General features: G+C 49.8%; 1 protein-coding gene across 1 annotated transcript in view; it reads left to right on the plus strand.

The window, feature by feature from the left end:
* LOC144161011 (uncharacterized) overlaps positions 1–22,470 on the plus strand; it is a 431,944-nt gene that overhangs the window by 173,383 nt on the left and 236,091 nt on the right. Inside the window, exon 2 of the mRNA XM_077692081.1 lies at positions 19,439–19,634. Within this exon, the coding sequence (XP_077548207.1) occupies positions 19,439–19,634 (196 nt within the window). The remainder of the gene's footprint in view (positions 1–19,438; positions 19,635–22,470) is intronic.

Genomic DNA, 22,470 nt, shown 5'->3' on the forward strand with positions numbered 1-22,470 from the left:
AAATATCCCCTGTTCAGTAAAAAAAAAAGAAAACGTCAGAAACATAATACGGAATTCTTTAAACTACTATCCAATGATTACAGAATTGAAAACAAATAAAATATTGGTGAGGGATATTGATGCGATAAAAGTTAATTAGTTCTAAATCCTTCACACGTGGTTTGGTGCTGGCAAGGTGCAAAAAGGCATGTTCCACAAACGTTAGAGCTCTGTGTGCCTTCTTGGGATATTGAATGTTGAAAACCCAGAACGATGCAAACAGACTACACAGTCCTCCCAGTAAAGATGATGCAGTCAAGACACTCTGGCCATCGATGCGGAGGCTAATTTCCCCGTTCGCGGAATGCAGGCAGGGAGTCAAAGGAACATCTACCTGAAAAAGCAAAAAAGAAAAAAAAATGCCCCACATGTAAAATTCAAAACAGACACTATGGTAAAATGAACTTAATAATTCGGTACAGTAATAAAATTGTTATGCCAGGTTCCCTGGGAAGATTCAGTACTTAAATTAGGAATGCAAAGGCTTCATAAAACCAAGTGCCAGTACATTAACCATCGTGGCTTTTGCAGCAATAAAAAAGATATTACTTCCGCACAATATACTCGAGCACAACTTTAAATGACAGTGAAGTTAAAATGCAAGTCTCTCTAGGTTGATAGATTAGCTCACGGAGAACACTATTATACCCCTCTTACACCTGGCACTTTTTTTAAAATAAGGTTGAAACTAGCAAAAACACGTTTTCACCGGAAGGGCTTAAGTGGCCTGACGCGCACAACTTCTTTCTTGGCTGCCGCTGGATGGTGCTACTCGTCCATACTTGGGGTGGCAGTACCGCTTTCCAAGGGAGCATGCGAGCTACGCATGAGAAAATCGTTCGACGCCAAAACTTGCGGGGCCTCAAAAGGCCAATGTTTTTCTTCAGTGAAGCGTAAATACTGATCACAGGTCCAATGGAGAAACATTTTGCTTAGTGGTCTCGAACGGCAAATGACAGGGGAGTTTGGGGAAGCATGAGCGATTTGACCGGAACTGACCAAACTGCTTGGTACGTGGTAATGTGGTATTCAGTTGCTTGTATACTGCTATTAATCACCGCTGCTTCACTTGCTTCCGGTTTATCCTGATGCAAACAGCGACTGCAGTCGTGTTTGCGTCACGTTTGATGAGCAGTTGAACAGCGATTTCTCAGCACTTAAGGCATCTTGGCACTAAATCAATGCTGAAATGGCTATGCGGAGGTCCGACTTCCGTTTGAAATCAACTTGCTGGTTGTCTTCAATGACCCTTTAACAACAAGTTACCCTTATGCCTCATCACTGCAACCGATTGTTCCTCCGTGTGGTGCAAAGTGTGTTACTGTGATTATTTTCAACGTGAAACGAACCGTTTCTGTGATTTGTAGGACTGATTCTGCTATTAATTACTGCAGTGACAACAAGCTATGAAAGAAAATCCCGCCATCTCCACGAAGTGAATGATGATGAGAGGGGCGAATCTAAAATCCTTATCAGCAGACAATGTGACGCATTAAGTGCAAGCTGCTTTCATAGTGTGTGCATTGACGTTAGGATGTGGCCCCCTGGCAGAATGATGCGCTGCGCGAGATTTTGCCGTACATAAAAGGACAGGCAACTCATTTTTACGGAGTATAGGATCTGTAAAAGGGTTGCGAGTTGGGCGAGTTGGTAATTATGCATTGCGAAAAATAAACTGCGCGCAAATTAACGAGGACAAGAACACATGAAGACGGCACAAGCGCACACTCGCAACTAGTTTATTATTGCACAATTCAAAGCTTTATATGCCCAAGCGCCCAATTGCCGCGCCCCCAATGCGTCACAGTTCTCGGCGCACTCAGCCGAAAATACTAAAAAACCGTAACAACAAAACCACAAAACGAACTTTGAGGCGCACGAAAGGCGAAAAATCAGCAAAGGTAACCGCATCATACATGGATTAAGACCCCCCTCCCACCCCTAACACGCATTCCCAGAAGAAGCACCGAAATAGCGCTCAATGTGCGTCTAAATATGCGACTTCTCGATTAAGCAGGGCGATAGAGGGATGACTGATACGTTCGGAACCAGCTTTTCTGATGTGGCTGGCTTCTACAATTTCTCGCGTTTGCTGGTTCTTATGTCGCAAAAGGATGGCTGTGCGCTCAAACACAGGGACACAATCAGGTCTGCATGCGCGGTAATGAGAAGATAAGTGGCTCAGGTCACGTTGAAAAATGAAAAAAAAATATACGGTACTTTTAGACGTCGTACGCTCGAGTTTGTGACAACGTACCCGTGTGCGGCTCTGTCCTGAAGTTCGGAGAAATGCAGGCGGGTTGTGTTATATTTCTCGTCTTGCATTACGCTTTCTTTTATATATTAGCGCCCTCTTTCCCGATCTCTCTACCTTCCTTCCCGCTTCCGTCTGACTGCGCTGATTTTCGCCACCACGAAGTAACCGTCACGACGCCGCGACGCCGCGCCACGACAACCGTCACGACAAAACGACGTCGTCAAAGTAACCGTCACGACAAAACGACGCCGCGCGCGACAAACGATTTTATCTCGAATGCCCTGTTACAAACCGGCCTACAAAAGAATGCGACCGCATACCCCAAAACCCACAAACAAGTAAAATAATACGAGTGTGCGCTTTTTTCTTTGCCCGTGCGTGTACGAGCTGTGAGCGGCACGGGTACCCGGGTACTTCGCTGTTAACCCTATCCAAACGTTTGACAAACGCATCGACTGATGAAAGACCACTTACCAGCGAGCTGTCCACACCTGTCGCCGTATCCAAATGCTGTTTGCGGCCGTTCCTCGTTTGACAGGGGCACATGAAAATCTTTCCACCAAATGGCACTACTAGTCCTTCACAAATACGAAAAAACGACGGCCCAAGGCGAGGCTTGAAGCTCTGGCCGCGCCGAGTCACCGGCCGCGCTGCGTTGAAAGCACAGAGGTTGTTTACATCCGGGCAGCCAGTCGTGCCGCCAGGGCAAGTTGAGTCGCTGCAGTCGGGTGCGTTGGCGCGCTGGCACGAGAATTTAAATCGTCTATGTATGCGCAAGCAAGCGAAGCAGATGAACATTGCAATTGTTTGCAACGACGAGAACTGCCTCTTCATTAGCAGCAGAGTTTAACAACACCTATCGCCAAAATAAACAGATTGAGACAACACGGCCGCGCTCTCTGCCTGTGATCGCGCTGGTTGAAGCTTCTATACGGGTATACGTACGGTATTGGTTTTGTAGCGGCGTGCAACCGTCGCGTCCTGCTCACTCGTTCTAATTAGCATTAGGCCACGGTTGAAGTGCTGGTGCACGGAGACAACAGAAGACTAACATGGCGACCGCCCGCTTGAGATGATTACCTCAGATAGGGCGTTTATTGTGGACGTGGTAGTATACAAGGAACGGAACGCCATCTCACAAATGGTGTTAAGTAGTTCTAAATCCTCCCTTTTGCTACCCGGATGGGCAAAGGTACTACCATGGAGGTTCGTCCACTTCTTTAGATCATGCCTAGGGAGTACATTTTTTGCTATAAGTACTTTTCAGGGCACATTACTTGATTAAAACTCCATTTCCGGCTAGTTTGCGTTTACAGTGTTGTAAGCCAGGGGCATCGAGAATATGTTTGAGGCACTTTGGAAACTTCTGAGAGAAACGACCGCGATATCTGCAGCAGCACAGGCGTCGAACATTCCTGTTTTCTTATTCTCGCAGTTTTCTTTATTCTACATTATATAACCTTTTTGTAAAACAGGTTTTGAGAGTCTTGCTTAATGATGGAAACCACACCACGTTGCGCGGACTTTTAATGCTGAAAACGTGTTATTGGTGAAAATCGAACGCGATCGGCAACGTCTTTTTGGCCCCGACCAATCACAAATGTCGCGTGAGTAACAAGATTTATGCTTGAGACGTTTCTTTACAGCCCTACGTAGTGCAGCGCGCTGTAAGATACAGTTCTGTCCTCGTGGAAGCCGTTGGATAGCCGCGTGCGTATTTTGTTAATGTTTTTTTTTTTCTTTTTTCTTCAGCCTCTAAGTTCTCCCGCTTCTGATTTCGATGCACGCATTTCTTAAGCACCTTTTCTTTGACCGGATTCAGAACCGTTGCAAAATCCCGCTCTGCGAAGTCGTAATGGCCTTTCGGAAAATACCACGTGCCGGCGAGACCTAAAAATAGGGGCACAGCGGATTGAAGACATACCCCATAGCGACTGCTTCCACCGTAACTCTATGGCATGCTACGATATTTTGGCGCAGGCCGTTTATACAGGTTTATGTCTGTACCTGAAAAACTCATTGCGGCGGCCAACTTTATTGCGAATGCTGAGCAGAAAACGGCTGTGCTTCTTGTGATGAAAACTTTCACAAAAACAATTATGCGACAACTGGCTGCTTAGACTACCATTCCATTACTGAAGAACTTCATTTTCTCCTCATACTGGGTGAAGTCGAAAGCGTCACGGAATTCCCCTCTGCTGCTAATACTTGGGCATGTACGGGTGGAGAGGGAGTACGTACGTAAGAACGGCTGTAACCGTTGTTTTATCCCAATTATCCGGCAGACAAGACTGAAGTATAAGACGAGACAAGCCGCTAAGACGACTCAATTGTTACGCAGATTTTCATTTGGTGCTGGTAATTACTGATTAGCTTGTTCAAAAGCAGTTCTCAACGTGGTAAGATTGCCGTGCGCTGTCAAAACACAAAGATTCTGCGACAGTTAAGCGGACAGCCGCGTTTTTGTCTGCTAGGATAGGGGTCTGGTGCTAACTGTTTTATTAGGGAATCACAAAGAGGAATTTGTATAGCATTCAACTTACTAGGTGTTGTGGTTGCTTACGAGAAACGGTGGAGTGAAAGCATTTCTGGGACTTCACTATTCTTCGGTTCGTGGGAACTCGTTGTTTTTGCGTCCCCTTCAAAATCACGGTTCGATGCATCACTTGGGTGCGGTGAATGGCTCCACACTGGGCTTACAGCAGTCTAAAAACAGGCCGAACCGCTGTTGTTTGCGTAGAAAATGGATACAAGGATTGATTTAGAACATTTTACATGAACATAGAAGACCTCAAAAATTGCTGCGACTTAGTTCAGTTAATCCTTGATATGCAAAGCCAAAGTATGGCTTGGCCAAGGTAAGTCTTGGTTTCAATTAATTAACCGGTGGTTCAGCGGTAAATATTGTACTATTAATCCAAAGCCTGCGTTCGTACTCGGTTGTAGTCCCGCTTCCGGCGTTTGCCGAGCCGAACGGCTCGCCGTGTGCCAACCGCGGGGTGGTCAGGCGCCGCTTGCTGACGAAGGATCAAAGCTTCCAGATCCCGCGACACGCTCGGAGAAGACGGCCCGGCCTCGCTCTCATTCATGGCCAAGCTCGCATGAACGCGGCTAGTCACGTGGTCAGGCGCGAGCCGGCTGCAGAGAGCGCATGCGCCGAGTCGGCAGCGTCAGCTGGGAACAGAGCTATGCCCGGCGAGTTACGTGATGCGTTGCCAAGGGCAATGTGAAGCTGCGGTCTAATGAGTGTCAAATTTGCCGAGATGGCCAAGCCGTAAGACGATATTAGTAACGCTTCGCTTTAAAAAACCTCTGTGATTTTGAGGGCTCGAACACATTCCGGTGCAATACAAACCAGAGACTACCATTATATCAGGAAGTTGAAACGGCAGGAGCTTTGTAACAGATGTTTAAAAGGATGTCTCCAGTGTTGGAAGCGAACAGCCAGATGACACTAGGCAGTTCTGTGCGGTTTGCTAAACGCAATGATGCGTCCAGCCCGCTTTCCTCTCGCCGTCCTTTGTCTGCGGCGAAATGACTGCTCCCCACTACTGATCGCTATTACAAAATACCTGTCTCGGTATTCGCAGAAGAAGTTGCCAAGGTTAAAATAACCACCCGGCAGTGGCCATGCCGATGCTAGGCCACCTTTAAAAGCGCACTCATGATCTCAACAGTACAAGAGTATAGGCTGCTGCCGTGGCCGCGTGGGCGTTGCGGCCGCTAGCAAAGCTCGTTGATCATCTCGCGAACAAACACGTTCGCTCTCCAACGCGTGCCCTCACGCGCAGTCGTCAAACCGGTGGGCGAAAGGGGGACGCTTATCTCCCCAGGGCGGCCCTATGTCCCTCCGCCTCCCCTCTTGTTGATCGCTCCTCCTTTTCGATAAGCCTGGATGACGGGCGCTCCATCACGTGACTAATTAGGCGGCGCTGGCGGGGAAGAGCGCGGGACAGCAGTCCCGCCAACGGCGCGCTGCGCGAGACGCGCTGGCCTGTTTTGCCAACGGCGCTGCCGACGCGGCCGGGATGCAAACTTATGCTGAGAGTCACGGCCCAGCCATCGAAGCACCCGTCACCCTCACCGTTTGCTCAGCGGCCGCGCGTTCGGCCTCGTTGTAGTGGCTTCGTAGGGAGGAGAGAGGGAGAAAAAGGCACCTAAACTGGGAGCGCTGCTCAAGTGCCGTGCTGCCGAAGACGCCTGGACGTGCAACATGCGACGGCGGGTGGTCGTGACGCAGTGTCCTGGCTTAATCGATCTTCCGAACCGCGGGCCGTGCTGCTTATACTGAATGGCGGCCACATGCGTGCGCTTAGTTCTTATGTGCTTTCGAGCTAATTAAAAATATGTAGACAAGTATAGGTGATGGCGTTGCTCAAAAAGCAACCAAATCTGCCTAATCTGCTATAAGGTGTGATGTATGTATGTATGTATGTATGTATGTATGTATGTATGTATGTATGTATGTATGTATGTATGTATGTATGTATGTATGTATGTATGCATGCCTCAATGCGTTGTCATCAGCATGCTTATGCCCACTCCACACGAAGCTCTCAAAGTGTAGTACTTCGGCGGAAAAACGGGCGGGGGACGTTGGAGGTTAACATGTAATTGTGTCTACTGTCCCTCAACCATTTGAGAATTATGCCACTGTCTCTTGGGCATCACACGGGACAAAAAGGGTGATGGTTACGTTTCTCCGCCCGTGTGATTTTAGATGCGACGCATCTCTTTACACCCCTTGTCCCTCCGGCGTCTTCCGTCGTCCGTAGTCCGCATCCCTCCCCCATTCTCCTCGCCGCGCCAGCTGCGCGCTAACTCCGCTCTCACCGCAGCGCCATCTGCGTGTTAGCGCTCGCTCCCGTCGCCGTGCCAGCCGTGCGTCAGCGCGCGTTAGCGCTCGGTTAAACATCTAAAACATGCGCATGCGCTGCTCTCTCTCTCTTTCCCCTCACCGTTAACGCGCGGTACATATAAACGCGGTGACTGCGCCGCTCCGCTCAGTTGTTCCGCCGCTCCGATGACATCCGATGACCACCGATGATTTGAATGGAGACTAACAGGCCTGCTATCACGATGGTAGGTGCAACCGTACGTAATATAATGGAAACAACAACAAATTGACACGCTACATGGAAACAACATAACGGAAACGCAACGGAAATCCCACGATGCGTCGCATCTACCCATGGTTCCCCTCGCGGAAAGATGGTGGAAATTTTTAGTGTACGCACTGCGCGACGCCAGAGCCCTTCGAAGCAATTCTGCTGCATGAATGTTCTGCTCGCCTTCACTGCATACCAGCAGCATTTTGCCCCACTTCTTGCTCTTGATGGTAGACGGTCAGGTTAGGAGTAGAGCGCGCGTGTTTCTAGCGAGCAGCTCTGGGCGCTGCCGCTTGCTGTGGGCCGACACGACTGAGTGGGGAGATAGCTGGCATTAAGCGGCCTCCTCGGAGAGTCGACAAAGCCGCACGCGAGAGGCGGAGAAAAGCCAATAGGCATCCGCGGAGGAGACACTCGATTTGTCGCGCCCTGTCGACGAGCGTCCTTCCTCCCCACGATGCTGGATATTTAGGGAGCAAAGCTTCCCCGCGGGAGAGATGACGACGCGCGCAGTACGCGCGCCCAGTTCTCGGACCGCTGCTCTCGGCGGCTCTATCGACGGGTCCGCAGAAGGAGACGCAGAATTAGGAAGCACACGCGCAAGCGCCGCGCTGGGAGTCGTGCCGATGCTCGCTGCTGGCTTTTCCGGAGCGCTCGCTCCTCGGGGTGTGGCGCAGCGTGCTTGTTGGCTGCCCTTCCCTTTCTACCCTCGCCCGCCTTCCTCTGGGAGCATCAATTACCCCTGACGGATTTTCGGGCCCAGCCCCGGCGAAAGGCACAGCAGTGGGGGGGAAAACAACAGCAATGACCGAGCGGGGCTTGTTATCTCTCGCCGTAGTAGACGATCAGGACACCTCCCACATGACCCTATATCCCGGCCGCTCCCGACGCCCTTCTTTCTTTTTCCCCTCGTCGGCGGCGCCCACCTTCGGCCTGCCCCCTTATCCGCTCGGAAAGCCTCACCCTGCTACCTAGACTTGCTCGTCGCAAATGCCTTCTTTGTTTGGCTTCCTTTCGCCCCGTCCTTCTTCGCCGCGGATCCGTACGGACTGACCGGTTCGGCGAAAACATAACCTATTGTTTCTGTCCGGCAGCGCACGGCTCTGATAAGAAAAGTGACAAAAGCAGCCTGCTCGTACGATGAGGATAGATTTGGCCCGCCGTAGCTCGCCGAGATAGATTTCTGCCGCAATCAAGCTCCGCAGATCACAACCTTTTACCTAGCTACTCCTTGGGCTCTCCTCGTTTAGTCACTATTTCGTGTTTTTTCGCTTCTGTGTGGATTTAGATCTGGCATTCGCTTCACAATTGTCCTTTTCTTGTCCATTTTATGACATCTGTTGATGCTCTTTTCACTCTCGCAAAAATTTCCGAAAAAAAAAACGTACTCATTGCACAAAAACATTCCCGTAAACAAAACACACGTTTTTTAAATACGGCTTGGTTTTCGTAGCTAACTTCTTCCGCTACCTATATCCCCGAGTGATCGACTGCCGTGCCATAACCCGATAGCCTCCGAGCTCTCTTTGTCAATCGTGAGAAACGATGTTGCAAACGTGCGCCCTTTCATGCAACCTTTGCGGGTTTCTTTTTTCCTTGCAAAGTACGTCGGATTAATCACCACTGGCACCCGGCTTGTCTTCGCCTCTCCGTCCCTAAGCATCTCCGGAACACATTTCGTGCGACGTGGGCTCCGCGAGGGGCGCTGGTCCCAGAGAGTGTGTTCTTTCCAGGACTTTCATTGACAAGATTACGCGCTCGGTCGAGATCGCAGGCCGAGATCGGGCTTCTCTCTGGGTTAATCCGGCTATTTCGCGATCTCTCCCGTAGTGCGGATTTGTTTGCACGTACGCTATCGCAACTCGACCGAGCAGCCGCTGTGCAGAGGGCCGGCGCTTGCAGAAAAAGGCTTTCCCCGAAAGGCACAAGATGACGAAATATGGCGGGCTGAGTTCCCGCGCCGCTTGGTTTATCACCGTAGATTAGCGGGCGGTTATATAGTTTACGAAGCATGCAAGGCTGACGCGTTATTAGAGGCCAGATATTAGGGAAAGAATAAACTTCGGTACCGGTTTCAGTCTCCGCCACTTCGGCCTCCTAAAGACAGAGCTAGCTCACATGTCTCTGCTTAAAATTTACTGGACAAGCGCTGAACTGCAGCGACGCTGCTTGATGAACAGATCGCTGTTAGCAGTGCACCGCAAATCAGCAAAGTAGTTTGATTCGGGTCACTCAGCATGCCTTGGGTTTGTTGCGTGGTCGTTGCGTGGGGGAAAGCTTTGTGTTCAACCATCTTTCTTTGAGAAAGGGGCTTCGATTTTACAGCGACGCTTTCTAGGTCTCACTGGTTCGTCCTTGAGCGGCGAAAACGCAGGGCAGCAACGCTCGTTGGTGGTGATGAAAATCCAAAACGTTTGGAGAACATGATTCGTGTCCTCGAGAAAAAAATCAAAGCCCCTCTCTTCCTGATCTCGGGAAGCGTTTTTTTTTTTTCTCGAGGCCCTAATGGAAAGCGGAGTGGACACGAATCATGTTCTCCAAACGTTTTCGATTTTCATCACCATCAACGAATTGGCGTTCCTGCCGTACGTTTTCGCCGCTCACGGACGAATCAGGGAGACCTAGAAAGCGTCGCTGTAAAAAAAATAGCAGCGTGGGCGTCAAGCACGCAAGCTCTTCGGTAAATGAGGTTAAATGTTTTACCGATGAGGTGAACTGAGGTGGAACGGGAAACGGCGACGGGAGACGAGAAACAAAAAGAAAGCATTGAAAAGAAGGAAGCTCGTTTAAGCACACGCAAGCGAACTTATTATAACTACGTTACATCAGACCTGCCAACCTAGCAACATCAGAATTCGGGAGACCGTAGCGGGCGGGACGGGGATAGGTGTTTTTTTTGTTTCTTTGTTTACATGCAAGAAATTCCTAAGACTGGGAACTGACATCAGAAAGGGATAAAGGTGTTCATTTTGGGCTGCTTTGTTTTTGAATCATGAGACAGACAGACGCAAACGCTGTGAGACCTTTTCCCTTGCTTTCTTTCGGCACGGTGACGAGCGCGTTTCAGCGCCAGCCTTTGTAAGCTATAAACAACATTCCGGCAATGCCCCAACGTATACGGTGCGCGCGGTACTATAGCGGTAATATTGATGCAAGGTAAAGCGGTATATACAATGGTGTATTTACAATACTTATTCAGAAGCTAGTTGTTACAAAATGAGGTGGAAGAGAGCACCGCGCAAGCCAGGGAACGAACGCGCTTCATTGTCAGTGTCCTCATCATCTCTCTTCTTGATGATGATCCCGGCTAGCACAGTACATGTATACCGCCCTCTTTGCGGGGAATTAAGTTAATGCCCCCCGGCGGAAAGAGCGCAGTTTCGGTGCTTGTCAGGGTAAAGTTAGGGTAAAGTCAGGGTTGCAAGTGGTATGGCTTAAGACGTGTTACGTGGACGACGTCTGTTTGTGGGGAGCGGGATGAGTCTGACGAAACGAGCGGGACGATCTCGTAATTGACCTCAGTCACTTGGCGTACGACACGGTAGACGCCGTTGTACCTGGCTAGAAGCTTTTCCGAACGCTTTACGCTGCGTGCAGGACACCAGAGCAGCACCAGGGATCCAGGTGCACAGTGGCGGGTGCTGTGGCGGAAGTCGTAGTGATCCTTTTGAGGTCACTTGGACGAAGCGAGCCTGACGCGAGCAATGTTACGGAAAAAGGCAGCGCGGGCGATGGCATCTTCTGCATATACGGAAGGTGGCAGAGCGTGTTGAAATAAAGTGTTCAGCGGTAACGTCCGCTCTCAGCCGAGTAGGAGGTCGAAGGGACAGAATCCGGCAGTATCAAGGCGCGACGAGTTGTAGGCAAACGTCATGTAAGGCAAGGTAATTTCCCAGTCACTGTGGTCGTCCGAAACGTACACTGAAAGCGTATCTGTTAAAGTCCGGTTAAGGCGCTCTGTGAGGCAGTTGGTTTGAAGGTGGTAGGCGGTAATAACCTTGTGAGCGGTTACGCATGAGCGGAGGGTGTCGTCGACTGCTCGGGAAAGGAAGTATCGTCCGCGGTCTGTCAGGAGCTGGCGAGGCGCACCGTGGTGTAAGACGACGTCGTGAAGGAGGAAATCGGGGACATCGGTTGCGCAGCTGGTTGGAAGAGCCCGCGTGATTGCGTATCGTGCAATCCACTTATTGCCGTTGGCAGACCGGGGAAAGGGACCGAGGAGATCTAAACCAACTCAGAAGAATGCCTCACTAGGTATATCGAGCGGCTGAAGAAGACCGGCGGCAGGCACTTTTCTGCGTCCGCACATGCCGCATGCGCCAACGTAGCAGTCAATAGAGCGGTAAAGCCCCGGCCAAAAGAAGCGCCGTCGCACGCGGTCATTGGTCAGGGAAAACCCTAGATGGCCAGCTGTTGGAAGGCCGTGGAGCTGCCGGAGGACATCTGAACGGAGGTGCTCAGGTACTACAGGAAGCAGATTAGGACCATCCGGGCGGACATTGCGGCGATAGAGGACGCCATCGTTCATTTAAAGCAACCGCAGTGAAGGCTCGGAAGGGGCAGCGGTTAAGCGATGATCCTGCTCAAGGAGGCATCGAGGCGCTGCTCCGCAGCAAGCTGTTGAAAGGAGGAAATAGACAATCCCGATGTGGCGAGTGAGTCGCAACTGGTAGGATCGGGAGGCTCGAGTGGGTAGCGTGATAGACAGTCCGCGGCTGGATTTAGGCGACCGGATTTATAGACTACAGAATAGGAGTTCTCCTTCAGCCGTAAAGCCCAACGCCCGAGGCGTCCGGTAGGGTCTTCAAGAACGCAAGCCAGCATAGCGCGTGGTGATCTGTCACGACTTAAAATTCTCGACCGTGGAGGTATGGGGCGAAATTCGGCGACAGTCCACACAAGGGCAAGGCATTCCAGCTCGATCGGTAATAGAATAATTTCGTTCAGCTGGCGTAGGCAATAACGCAGTCGGGGCCGGAGTCGGAGTTGAGCCAAGACGGCTCCAATGCCGTGACCATCATTCCGTACTTCCGTGGTAGCGGCCACGTCGAAGTGAGCTAGAATGGGCGAACTTGTGAGGAGAGATATCAGGGTCTTGAAAGCCTGAGCTTGCTCACTGCCACACTAAAAGACGGAATCGTTTTTGGGAAGGTCGGTGAGAGGGCGGGCGATGTCAGCGAAGCCTCGGATGAAACGACGGAAGTAGGAGCACAGGCCCACAAAACTTCGAACGTCTTTCGATTACCGCCTCGATCTTGTCGGGGTACGGCTGCACTCCGTTGGCGTCGACAAGGTGGCCCAAGATGGTTAGTTCGCGCCTGGCGAATTGACGTTTCGCGGAGGTAAATTATAGATTCGCCTGACGGAAAATAGCAAGGATTTTGGAGAGCTGATGGAGAGGAGCCTCGAATGATGGAGAAAGGATAATGACGTCATCGAGGTAGCACAGGCATGTGGACCATTTTAATCCGGGCAGGAGAGAGTCCATCATGCGTTCGACGGTAGCTGGCGCGTTGCATGAACTGATATAAGCCGTCTGGGGTGACTAAGGCGGTCTTTTCTCGGTTCAGCTCATCGACTGCAATCTGGCAGTAAAAACCTGATTGTAGGTTAATGGACGAAAAGTACTTGGCACCGCGTAGACAATCTAAGTCATCGTCGATTCTGGGAAGAGGGTAGACGTCCTTGGTTACTCGGTTGAGTCGGTTCAGGGGGCAGTAATCTACACAGTACCGCCAAGTGCCATCTTTCTTTCTTTTGAGGTTTTGAAGGAGGAGAGATGGCAAAGGACCCGAAACTGTCTGGCGATGCTTGTCGACACCTCACCAGGCCAAAGGAAAGAAAGATCTTTCTTCTTTACCAAACCGACCGGTGAAGCCCAGGGACTACAAGAAGGTGCGCTAATTTCCTTGGCGAGAATTTTGTCGACCTCTTTGTGGATGACGCCTCGTTCAGTTTGGGACACACGGTATGGACGCCGATGGATGGGTAGCGCATCACCTGTATGGCTTTGATGGATGACTGTACAGCTTGGCCCGAAAGCTTTGTCGCCCCCGTCAAAGACGGTGGCAAATGATGTCAGAAGACAGCGCAGTTGGCTTGCTTATGCGGGTGATGGCTTTGGGCTGATCATTGGTGCAAATTTATCTGGAGTGGTAGGGAGCGGATCGGAGACTCCATTTTGAATTGGCGGATGGTTCAAAGCAAAAGCAATGTCGGGTTCACAGAAAGGAGTAAGGTTGGCGATTGCAATTCTTTGATGAACGATTTGAGTTTGAAAGTCAAAGTTGATGAGAGGCAAGCTAACGCTGTTGTGCTTGATGGTAACAGTGTGTGGGAGGGGAACACCGCGCGTCAGGGGAACGTCTACCATCGGAGCGGGAAGGTAGTCACTATCAGGAACGGTGCGAGAGGTACGGGGACCGATACCCCGCACCTCTACCACATGATGCAAGGTAAAGCGGTATTTACAATGGTGCATTTACGACACTCATTCAGAGGCTAGTTATTACGAACCACAATGGAAGAGAGCACAGCGCAATCCAGGGAACGAACGCGCTTCACCGTCAGCGTCCTCTTCATCTCCCTTCCTGATGATGATCCCGGATGGCACAGTACACATATAGCGTCCTCTTTGTGGGGAATTTGATTAATGCCCCGTAACAATATAGTATTTAGCAGTACTCGGCGGTATGGTTACAAGGAACTAAAAATATGGTGACTAGTGCTCTTCCGCAGCACCGCAAATTCCGCTACAGGGAAGACTTTGAAGCACGCGCGTGGTTCTAAAAAAAACGACGTCCCTGCTCTGGCAATCCTTTTCAGGAGAGTCGAGATAGCATTCGTACAATCGAGGGCCGTGGTTGAAATTCACTGCCACCCAGACAATTCGGGAGAGTTGGCAGGTATACATTCTAGGAACACCTAAGCACTGGTTATGCTGTAGTTAGTGAGAAAGTGTTCGTGTCCACTTGCCGAACGTGCACCTTCCATTGACACCATGCTTTCTCCTACACATTTTCTTTTCGTCCTTGTTATATAAGGTAGAGCGGTCCCCAATATCTCTTATTAGGCCTACATTTACGATTAACATTACGTAGCCATTACGCTAAGCTTTACGAATTGTCGAGCACGCCAAAGAAATTGTGCATCAACTTGTGGGCAACGGTTGACGGTGCCAGATCTGAAAGTGGCACCACTAACATTAATGCAAACTGTTACAAGTGATGAATTACTTCAATTGCTGTTTACCGTAATTTTGTACAGCTTCGACTGTTTCCCTCTTAATTGAACTACTTTTTTTTCGTAGAGTTGAATATGAAATTACCTACTACAAAATGTTTCGTGATTTTTTGGGAGGGAAGCACGGTGTAAGAAATATTCTTACACCGTGGAGGGAAGTTAGATGTTCAGGATTCAAGCTGATGTTCTGATGTTCAGATGTTCAAGCTGATTCGAAACGAATTTTGTCGCCTCGATTTTCTCGCCTCGTCGCCATTTACCCCACGCTGAATGCGTATATATGTGCTACTATAATAAATACATAAACATGGTTCCACCCAGTGCGAAATCTGCTAAACAACGTAACTCTGGATATGTCAACGGGCGCTTGCCGGAGAGCGGCAGAGCCGTCGCCCCGAAGATTCCGCTGTTCACACAAAGAAATCGGCAGCTAAACGTCACCGTCGCCAGGCTGCCTTCCCTCTTCTTCCCCTAGATAGAGGGAGAGAAGAACCTACACTGCGAGACCACTGCGCGATCGAGACATGTGGTCTTGCGTAGACTCCGCGGTCGGCTGGCGCGTCACCGGCAGCCGATCACGGATGCCACGGGTCTGAGAACGCGGTTCTCAAAGCCACCGATAGAGGCCGCCGGTGGGTCTGGGAACCTAAGGTACCTGTATTTTTCAAAGGTAGCGCAAACTCTCTTCCCCGCGCCGTTTCCTCCTCGCCCGTCTCTCTCGGCCGCCATTAGTGAGCGACTCCCGCGGAGCGCGCCGCCGGACCGTTTCGTTTCGTATGCTCGGCGCGTTGAAGTGCTTGATTAAAACTTTACAATTCTGGACGTAAACTGACAACAGTGTGCGCAGATAATGTGTAGGAAGAACAGTTTGTGATTGGTCAGTGCCTTAGCTATCATCCCGCGTTTTGAGGGGAACAAACTGCGCGATCGTGCCGGCCTATTTTAATCTCCTTTACTGCATACGTTGGGACCGTTTTAGGAGGAAAAAAACCTGGAATTTCTACATTTTTGTTCAGTTCACATATGTGCGGAAGGGCACGTGAAAAAGTTAAAATGAGTGCCAGCAGAGTTCTAACCCCCAGAACCGTACTAAAAGTTGGAACATGCACGCCTACTTTCAGAATGGGTTGTGTGCAGGGACGAACCCATGAGAAGGGAGGGGGAGGTGGGTAGGACTTTTTCCAAAATTTTTTCCAGGCAGCGCGTGAACAAGACCTAGTGCTCCTTTCGCCGAAACTCCTCCCTTCCAATACCCCTTAAACATCCCGAAAAAAATTCCTGGCTACGGCCCTGGTCGTGTGTGTACAATTGCTCAAAAAACAGTGAAAAAGTTCAGTGAGAGGAAAGTACTTTTATTGCATACGCAAATGTTCAATTCTAAGCAGAATTGGCACCGCATAGAGCTGTAACAAAAGCACTCCTAGACAGTTTTCTTTACTGTCCCTGGTATATTAAAAAGACAGGTGTTCTGTTTAGTGGACGCATTTAAAAAAAAAATCTGCATCAATCTATGGGAGGGAATTTGATTGCCTACATACGCCCAGCTTTAATTTTTTAAAGTCACAAAATGCACTCACGTGGTCCCACTTCCCGTTCAGTTTAAAAAAAATGTTTTTGTTCGCGTGTGTGCGCGCGCATTCTGCATCGCGCTTTTACTGACGACTTATCCATCGTACTTATTTTATGGCAACTAATGCTGTCATTCTTGTAAAAATAGGACATTTTGTTCCAAGCAGAGCATACACAGGGACCGCATCCTTGCTCAATTGCTCATATTTTCGTGTGCCGGTGGTATTCCCTGTTATCAATGCCTCAACACTATTTTTTGGATTACAGCTATTTTGTATGCTACATCGCTCACGTCTACTGAGGACCCTGTTTACAACAAGCAACCCACAAATAAACAACTATGAAACATTGCACTATTTTCTAATAAGTACACACGTATGCACCACATTCGTCATGAAAGTGCACAAAAATGGGGTAAATTAAAATACAATCTCGGAACACAAATACCGCGACCACACAGAGTTCAAGCGAATAGAATATATTATAAAGGAGCTCACTGGTGAAAGGTATTTTCTTCCGCTGCAAATTTTTGCAAATGGAAAAAATCGTGAGTGCGAAAGATTGTGCAGTAATTACCGTGGGCATTTTCGAACACCTGACCTAATGCGAGCGAGAAAGGTGTGAGAAAGCGTTGATGGAAACGTCACGCTGTTTTTTTTCTTTTTTGCTTGTGTCATTTAACCCGAAAGTAGGTATCACCCTGACCTTCATCTATAAAACTTCCGGAGGCAAGTATACATGAAGGAGTTTAGTAGTGACTGCTTAACTCAGGAATCCTTCCTTGGCGACAATCAAAGCTTTTTCTCCCTGTGTAGTGCAGCCATATCGCTCGCCGGTTAATGTCATTTTTCTCTCCTGGAACAACAACAGCTGATCGCGTTTTGCAATGCTACGGAGCGGCCAAGGACACAGCAAGTCGGTATCGCGATGCAGCGAGACCGCCTTGAGAAAGATGTACCTGTGTCTGTCTTCACGCGCAGCGCACATGCGCGCCCGTCGTCCTACGCTCCCTAATGGCGTCGCTACCCGGTGAAGGGGAAACTCGCGGGGGGTCATCGGAGGTCATTGGTCACGTGTCGAGCCTGCTCCAATAGGGGAGCAGAAAAAGGCGACGGGGTGAGGAGAGACGTAGACGGCAAGGAGGAGATTCTCCCCTCCTTTTTGTACAATGGTTTGCGCTACCTTTGCAAAATACAGGGACCTCATGGGAATCTGCTCCTACCTTGCGTGACGCGCGACCTACACCCCACGGACGGAAAGGCTAGACCTACAGCAGCTACGCTGTTCAAGAAGTTGCATAAGAATAACGTGGGAAGTAATTTCTTGATTGTAATCATAGAGAGAAATTTTTCGATTGCTTTTTACAGGGAAGTAATGTTTATTGTCACCTTTCACTTTTTTTCGGTAACCTGTAAACATCTGGGGAATATCGAGGCGTAAACTTGCATGGTTACCTTGCTCGCGGTTCCCAGACCCACGGGCGCCCTCTATCGGTGCAGCGCAGACGTCAGTTGCAGTGAACTAGAATACTACTTCTAGTTCACTGTAGCGCGGTGATTTCGAAGAGCGGGTTCCTCTCTCTCCCTCTGGAAGAGCAAGAGGTGAGGGAGCCTCCCGACGCCGAGGTTTAGCTGCCAATTTCTCTGCGCGAACCTCAGAATCTGCGCGGGGACGGCGCTGCCGTTCTCGGGACTGCGCCCCTTGACAGTCGAGGCTCGAGCAGACGGAAGAGAAGCGCAGCTCCGCTGTCTAAGCAGCACATTTCGCACTCGGTGAAGCTGGGCCAATTTATTTAGCACCGTGACACATATATTGGCATTTAGCGTGGCATAAATAGCGAGGCCGCCGGTAAATCGAGTAGGCGAAATCGGTTTCGACCAGCGTACTGGTTTCGAGCAACAAGAAAGGGAGGCATTAACCGTTGCGTGCCTATAGCTGGCTGACTCCAGCACACCTCCCTCGCAAAAACAAAGTCGCGAATCATTATAACGGATAATGTCATAATTAATTCTGGGAAAAAATGATCTTTATACTGGATGTGTGAAGGAGATGTCACGCTTTTGGTGACTACGGGCACTTTGCTGTACAGGATTCAGTATTTGCGGTGTTTCTGGCCTCAAATCACGGCCGTGTTCGCAAGATCAGCTAGCTTCCTTCACTGCGTAGCAAGTGTGGAGATAGGCTTTAACTGTGCCCTTTTATATTATCTTGGGCGAATAGTATACGGAAACAACATGAAAAAGTGGGAATTCATTTTTGACTAGACTGCGTGCGTTGAAACTTGTGCAGGCCTGGTTAACGTTGATGCTTGGGCGTGTGGGTGTTCCATATTCTTGATTTCACAGCGCACACGACAAACAAGGAGGATAGGGAGAGTACCTATCATCCTTGTTAGCTGTGTGCGCTGTGAAATCAAGAATCGTTCAAGCCTGCGTGACTTACGGTGAATTGTTAACTCTCTGTCGTGCGTGTGTGTGTTATATATCCCTATGCGTCTAGGCGGAGCCTATGTGACTAGGGTTCCACGCATTTTTCGTAACCGAGTACGAGCACTCCCGAGTGTCTTTGAAGCTGGAGGCGCTGGAAAACGAACTTCGGTGTGTGTCACCATCAAAATTGCGTGCGGTTGAAAACATGATTTGGACCTCAGGCTTATATCTCGAATATGCATCTTGAGTCGATACATATAGTCACTTGGATTTGCATATTGAGTCGATTAATTATCTGTAGGCACCCCTTCCACGATCAAAGCATCAATTAGACCTCAAAATTATCGTCTCATAACTTGGATATGCATAGTCAGTTCTTTCTATATGAAGAGAGTCAAAATAAATATATTGGTGTGTGTGTCTCTCAGGGATGAGCACCGTCAACCCTCAATAAAAAACAAAACAAAAAAAAAAAAACTCGCTGATACTTTTCACCAAAATTTAGTGTCACCGCTATGTTCAAAGTTCGAGCGAGCCCTGCTATGTTCACTGGAGCCTTGCTTGGCTCAGACAAACAGGTTTGACGCAGCACGAGCAATCGATTTCTGCGCGCTTCATTGGCCAGATGCCTCGCAAGTACAGCAGCGTCAGGACTGAAACGGACGCGAAATAGGCATTTTCGAAACGTAGAAACTCAAAGTCCGGCCACTGGTGCACCACGCCCTGATTTTAGAGGGGCGTAGGCCTTCAGCCTGTACCAAATATTTTTCCCCTCTCTCTCTCTTGCCTTTTAGCGGACGAAGACGACCGCTGCAACCGGACGGTGGACATCTACCAGGGCGTGGAGAGCCCGCCGGTGACCGAGCGAAACCGGGGCCGGCCTCTGCACTGCACCTACCGCATCCGGGTCAGGCCCGCCCGAGACGACTGGGTCGTCTTCGTCCGCTTCATACGCTTACGCGTGGGAGAACCGTCTGAGGACCGGCAGAGGTGAGTGAGGAATTCCCTTCCAACTCAACATCGAGGAATGTTTGGGGTCTTCTCTCGAGGCGATTTACGCTCCACATCGACTATTTCGCCTCCCCTCGGACACCCACACTTACGCTAACATCGGCTTCCCAGGTATAACGGCCATCTGCTTCGATGCTTGAAAGACGGCTGAGTTTTCCGGCCTAATTATGCGTAAATTTCCGCCACCCCGCGAGAAAATTAACACCGAAATAGGCGTTATCACCACAAGCGTCAGCCCTTCTTATTAAAACGTAGATAATATAATCACTCTTTGTTACACGTTCACATCAGGCTACTTCCCTATCGCCACGGTGCGTCTTGCTGCCTCCTCTAACGATGTTCTTTTACGCACCTTCTGACAAGAGGTCCCCCCGACAGTTTTTATAACTACAGGACCTCCTTCTGCATTATTATGTGTGCGCACTTTTAAAACAGACGGGAACTAGAAAAACGATCAAGATGCGTAAATTGTACAGTGCTCCCTATAACGCTTCCTATGTCAACTATATTCGTATTCACTACGCAAGTCACTGAGAACCGCGGCACCGGAATCATAGCGCCAGTTACTTGCCGAACGATCCTCCTGAGAACACACACAATTAAAATCACCAAGCAGTATCGTGCTTCTCTCGGTGCAGAAAAATCGAGCCAAGGAGAGGAAGAAACTCCTCCTCTCGGTCAATTTGTTGGGGGCATACAAACAAATAATGCGCCATTCAGTGCCCGATATGTCAACGTCAGAGCAGACAAACCACCCCACATCATCCACTTTGCAAGCAAGGACAGTCGCATCAAGGTTTTTACTAACCAATAGCATACACCCACCGGATAGGCCATCCGAGTGTCTAACACAAACCCTGTATTCAGATAAAAAGGGCTGGAGAGCTGCCTGCGTGTCCTCATCTGTACGTAGCTTGGTCTCCTGAATGGCCGCAATAGTTATGGAATTTCTCTGAAAAAGCTGCAGAAGCTGATACTGCCTGCGTCTCTTTCTTAATCCCCTTACATTAAGTGAGGCGACGTGCACTGCTGCGAAGTTCGCCATAGGAATCAGCTATTCGCCCCCCTCGCCGAAAGGAGGAGTCACCCCAGGTTTTGACGACCGCTGAGACTGCCTCCGTGGGGTGGGCCGCAAATTTGACCTGCTGGCTCCCGGATCTCGCCTTGCAACTGCTGCAAAGTCAGGTGCCTGCCTCTTCTGTGCACCAGAACAGGTTTCCTCTGAATAAAGAGAGGCCGGCCGCTTTAGGGGTCCGGAAGCAGCGTCTATCATCTCTTCAGAAAAAGGGGATGCATCAGCCCACGATGCCTACGGCGAACCATTGGGCAGCGAAGAACCATCCTCAGCCTTGGTGAAGCTTGCGAAAGTAGCGCTGTCTTCCCTAGCCACTCCGCTGCAGGGAGCTGTCACAGGAGCTCTCAAGCAGTCCAGCCTCCTTTGACGGGCCCACATCATCAAAGTCCCTGGAATCTTCAGCTGAAGGCAAGACAGGCCCCACTGGCCCGCACTTCCTGGAATCTGAAAACCCACAATCGGGTGGTTTTGGTTGCCGGAGTCCAGGGTCATGCTGTGGGGTCTCCAGGTTGGCAGATGGATACTGCTGGGAAATGGTTGCCAGGCCTGGGGCGACGCTGACTTCTCCTGAAGCATCCACCACTTCAGATGCATCCATAAGGTGTTCAGAAGTTTCATCGTCTGTAGTCTTCGCCTGGCCCTGACGCAGTTTTCAGCATACGTCATTACACAGTTTTCCACCGTATGTCCATAGCGCCGGCATTGGTAGCACCGGGGTGTACGGCACTGCCGTCGCACCTGGCCAATTCTGCTACAACGAAGGCATAGCGGTGGCCTTCCCGGAATGAGTACCAAGCTCTCGATCCCATAGACATTTAGCATGTGCGGGATACTGCTCACAGAGACGCCCTCTTTCAACTCTATCAGACATCCCGGTTAGAAGTTTCCATGTGTTCCATTCCAGGGCAACGCCAAATCTCCCAGTTTACAGACTGGGCCGTGCCGTACGGTTCCAGCGCTTCCACGATTCGTCGGCTCACCATGTGGCGTGATAACCAAAGTAACTTTACCTTCATCATCATCATCATCATCATCACCAGCCTATCTACGCCCACTGCAGGGCAAAGGCCTCTCCCAATCTTCTCCAATTACCTCGGTCCTGTGCCAACCGTGACCAATTTATCCCCGCAAACTTCTTGATGTCATCTGCCCATCTAACTTTCTGCCGCCCCCTGCAGCGCTTGCCTTCTCTAGGGATCCACTCTGTTACCCTTAATGACCAGCGGTTATATTGCCTTCGCATTACATGCCCTGCCCACGTCCATTTCTTCTTCTTAATTTCTACTAATATGTCTTTAACACCAGTTTGCTCCCTGACCCACTCCGCTCTCTTCTTGTCCCTTAATGTTACACCTAGCATTTTGCGCTCCATTGCCCGCTGAGTCGTTCTCAATTTAAGTTGAACCCTCTTAGTGAGCCTCCACGTTTCTGCCCCGTAGGTGAGTACCGGTAATATGCAGCTGTCATACACTTTCTTCTTCAGCGACAATGGTAGGCTGCTATTCATTATCTGGGAATGTCTGCCATATGCACCCCACCCCATTCTGATTCTTCTAATTATCTCTGTCTCATGGTTGGGATCTGGGGTCACAACTTGGCCTAAGTAGATATATTCGCTTACTACTTCCACTGCCTCGTCACCTATCTCAAACCTGTGCTGTCCCGAGGTTATTGATCATTACTTTAGTTTTCTGCATATTAATTTTCAGGCCCACGGTTCTACTCTGTTCGCCCAGTGCA

Source organism: Haemaphysalis longicornis, unplaced genomic scaffold (genome assembly GCF_048455015.1).
Source record: "Haemaphysalis longicornis isolate Haplotype H1 unplaced genomic scaffold, Haemaphysalis longicornis Haplotype H1 scaffold_11, whole genome shotgun sequence".
In the NCBI taxonomy this organism is placed as follows: domain Eukaryota; kingdom Metazoa; phylum Arthropoda; class Arachnida; order Ixodida; family Ixodidae; genus Haemaphysalis; species Haemaphysalis longicornis.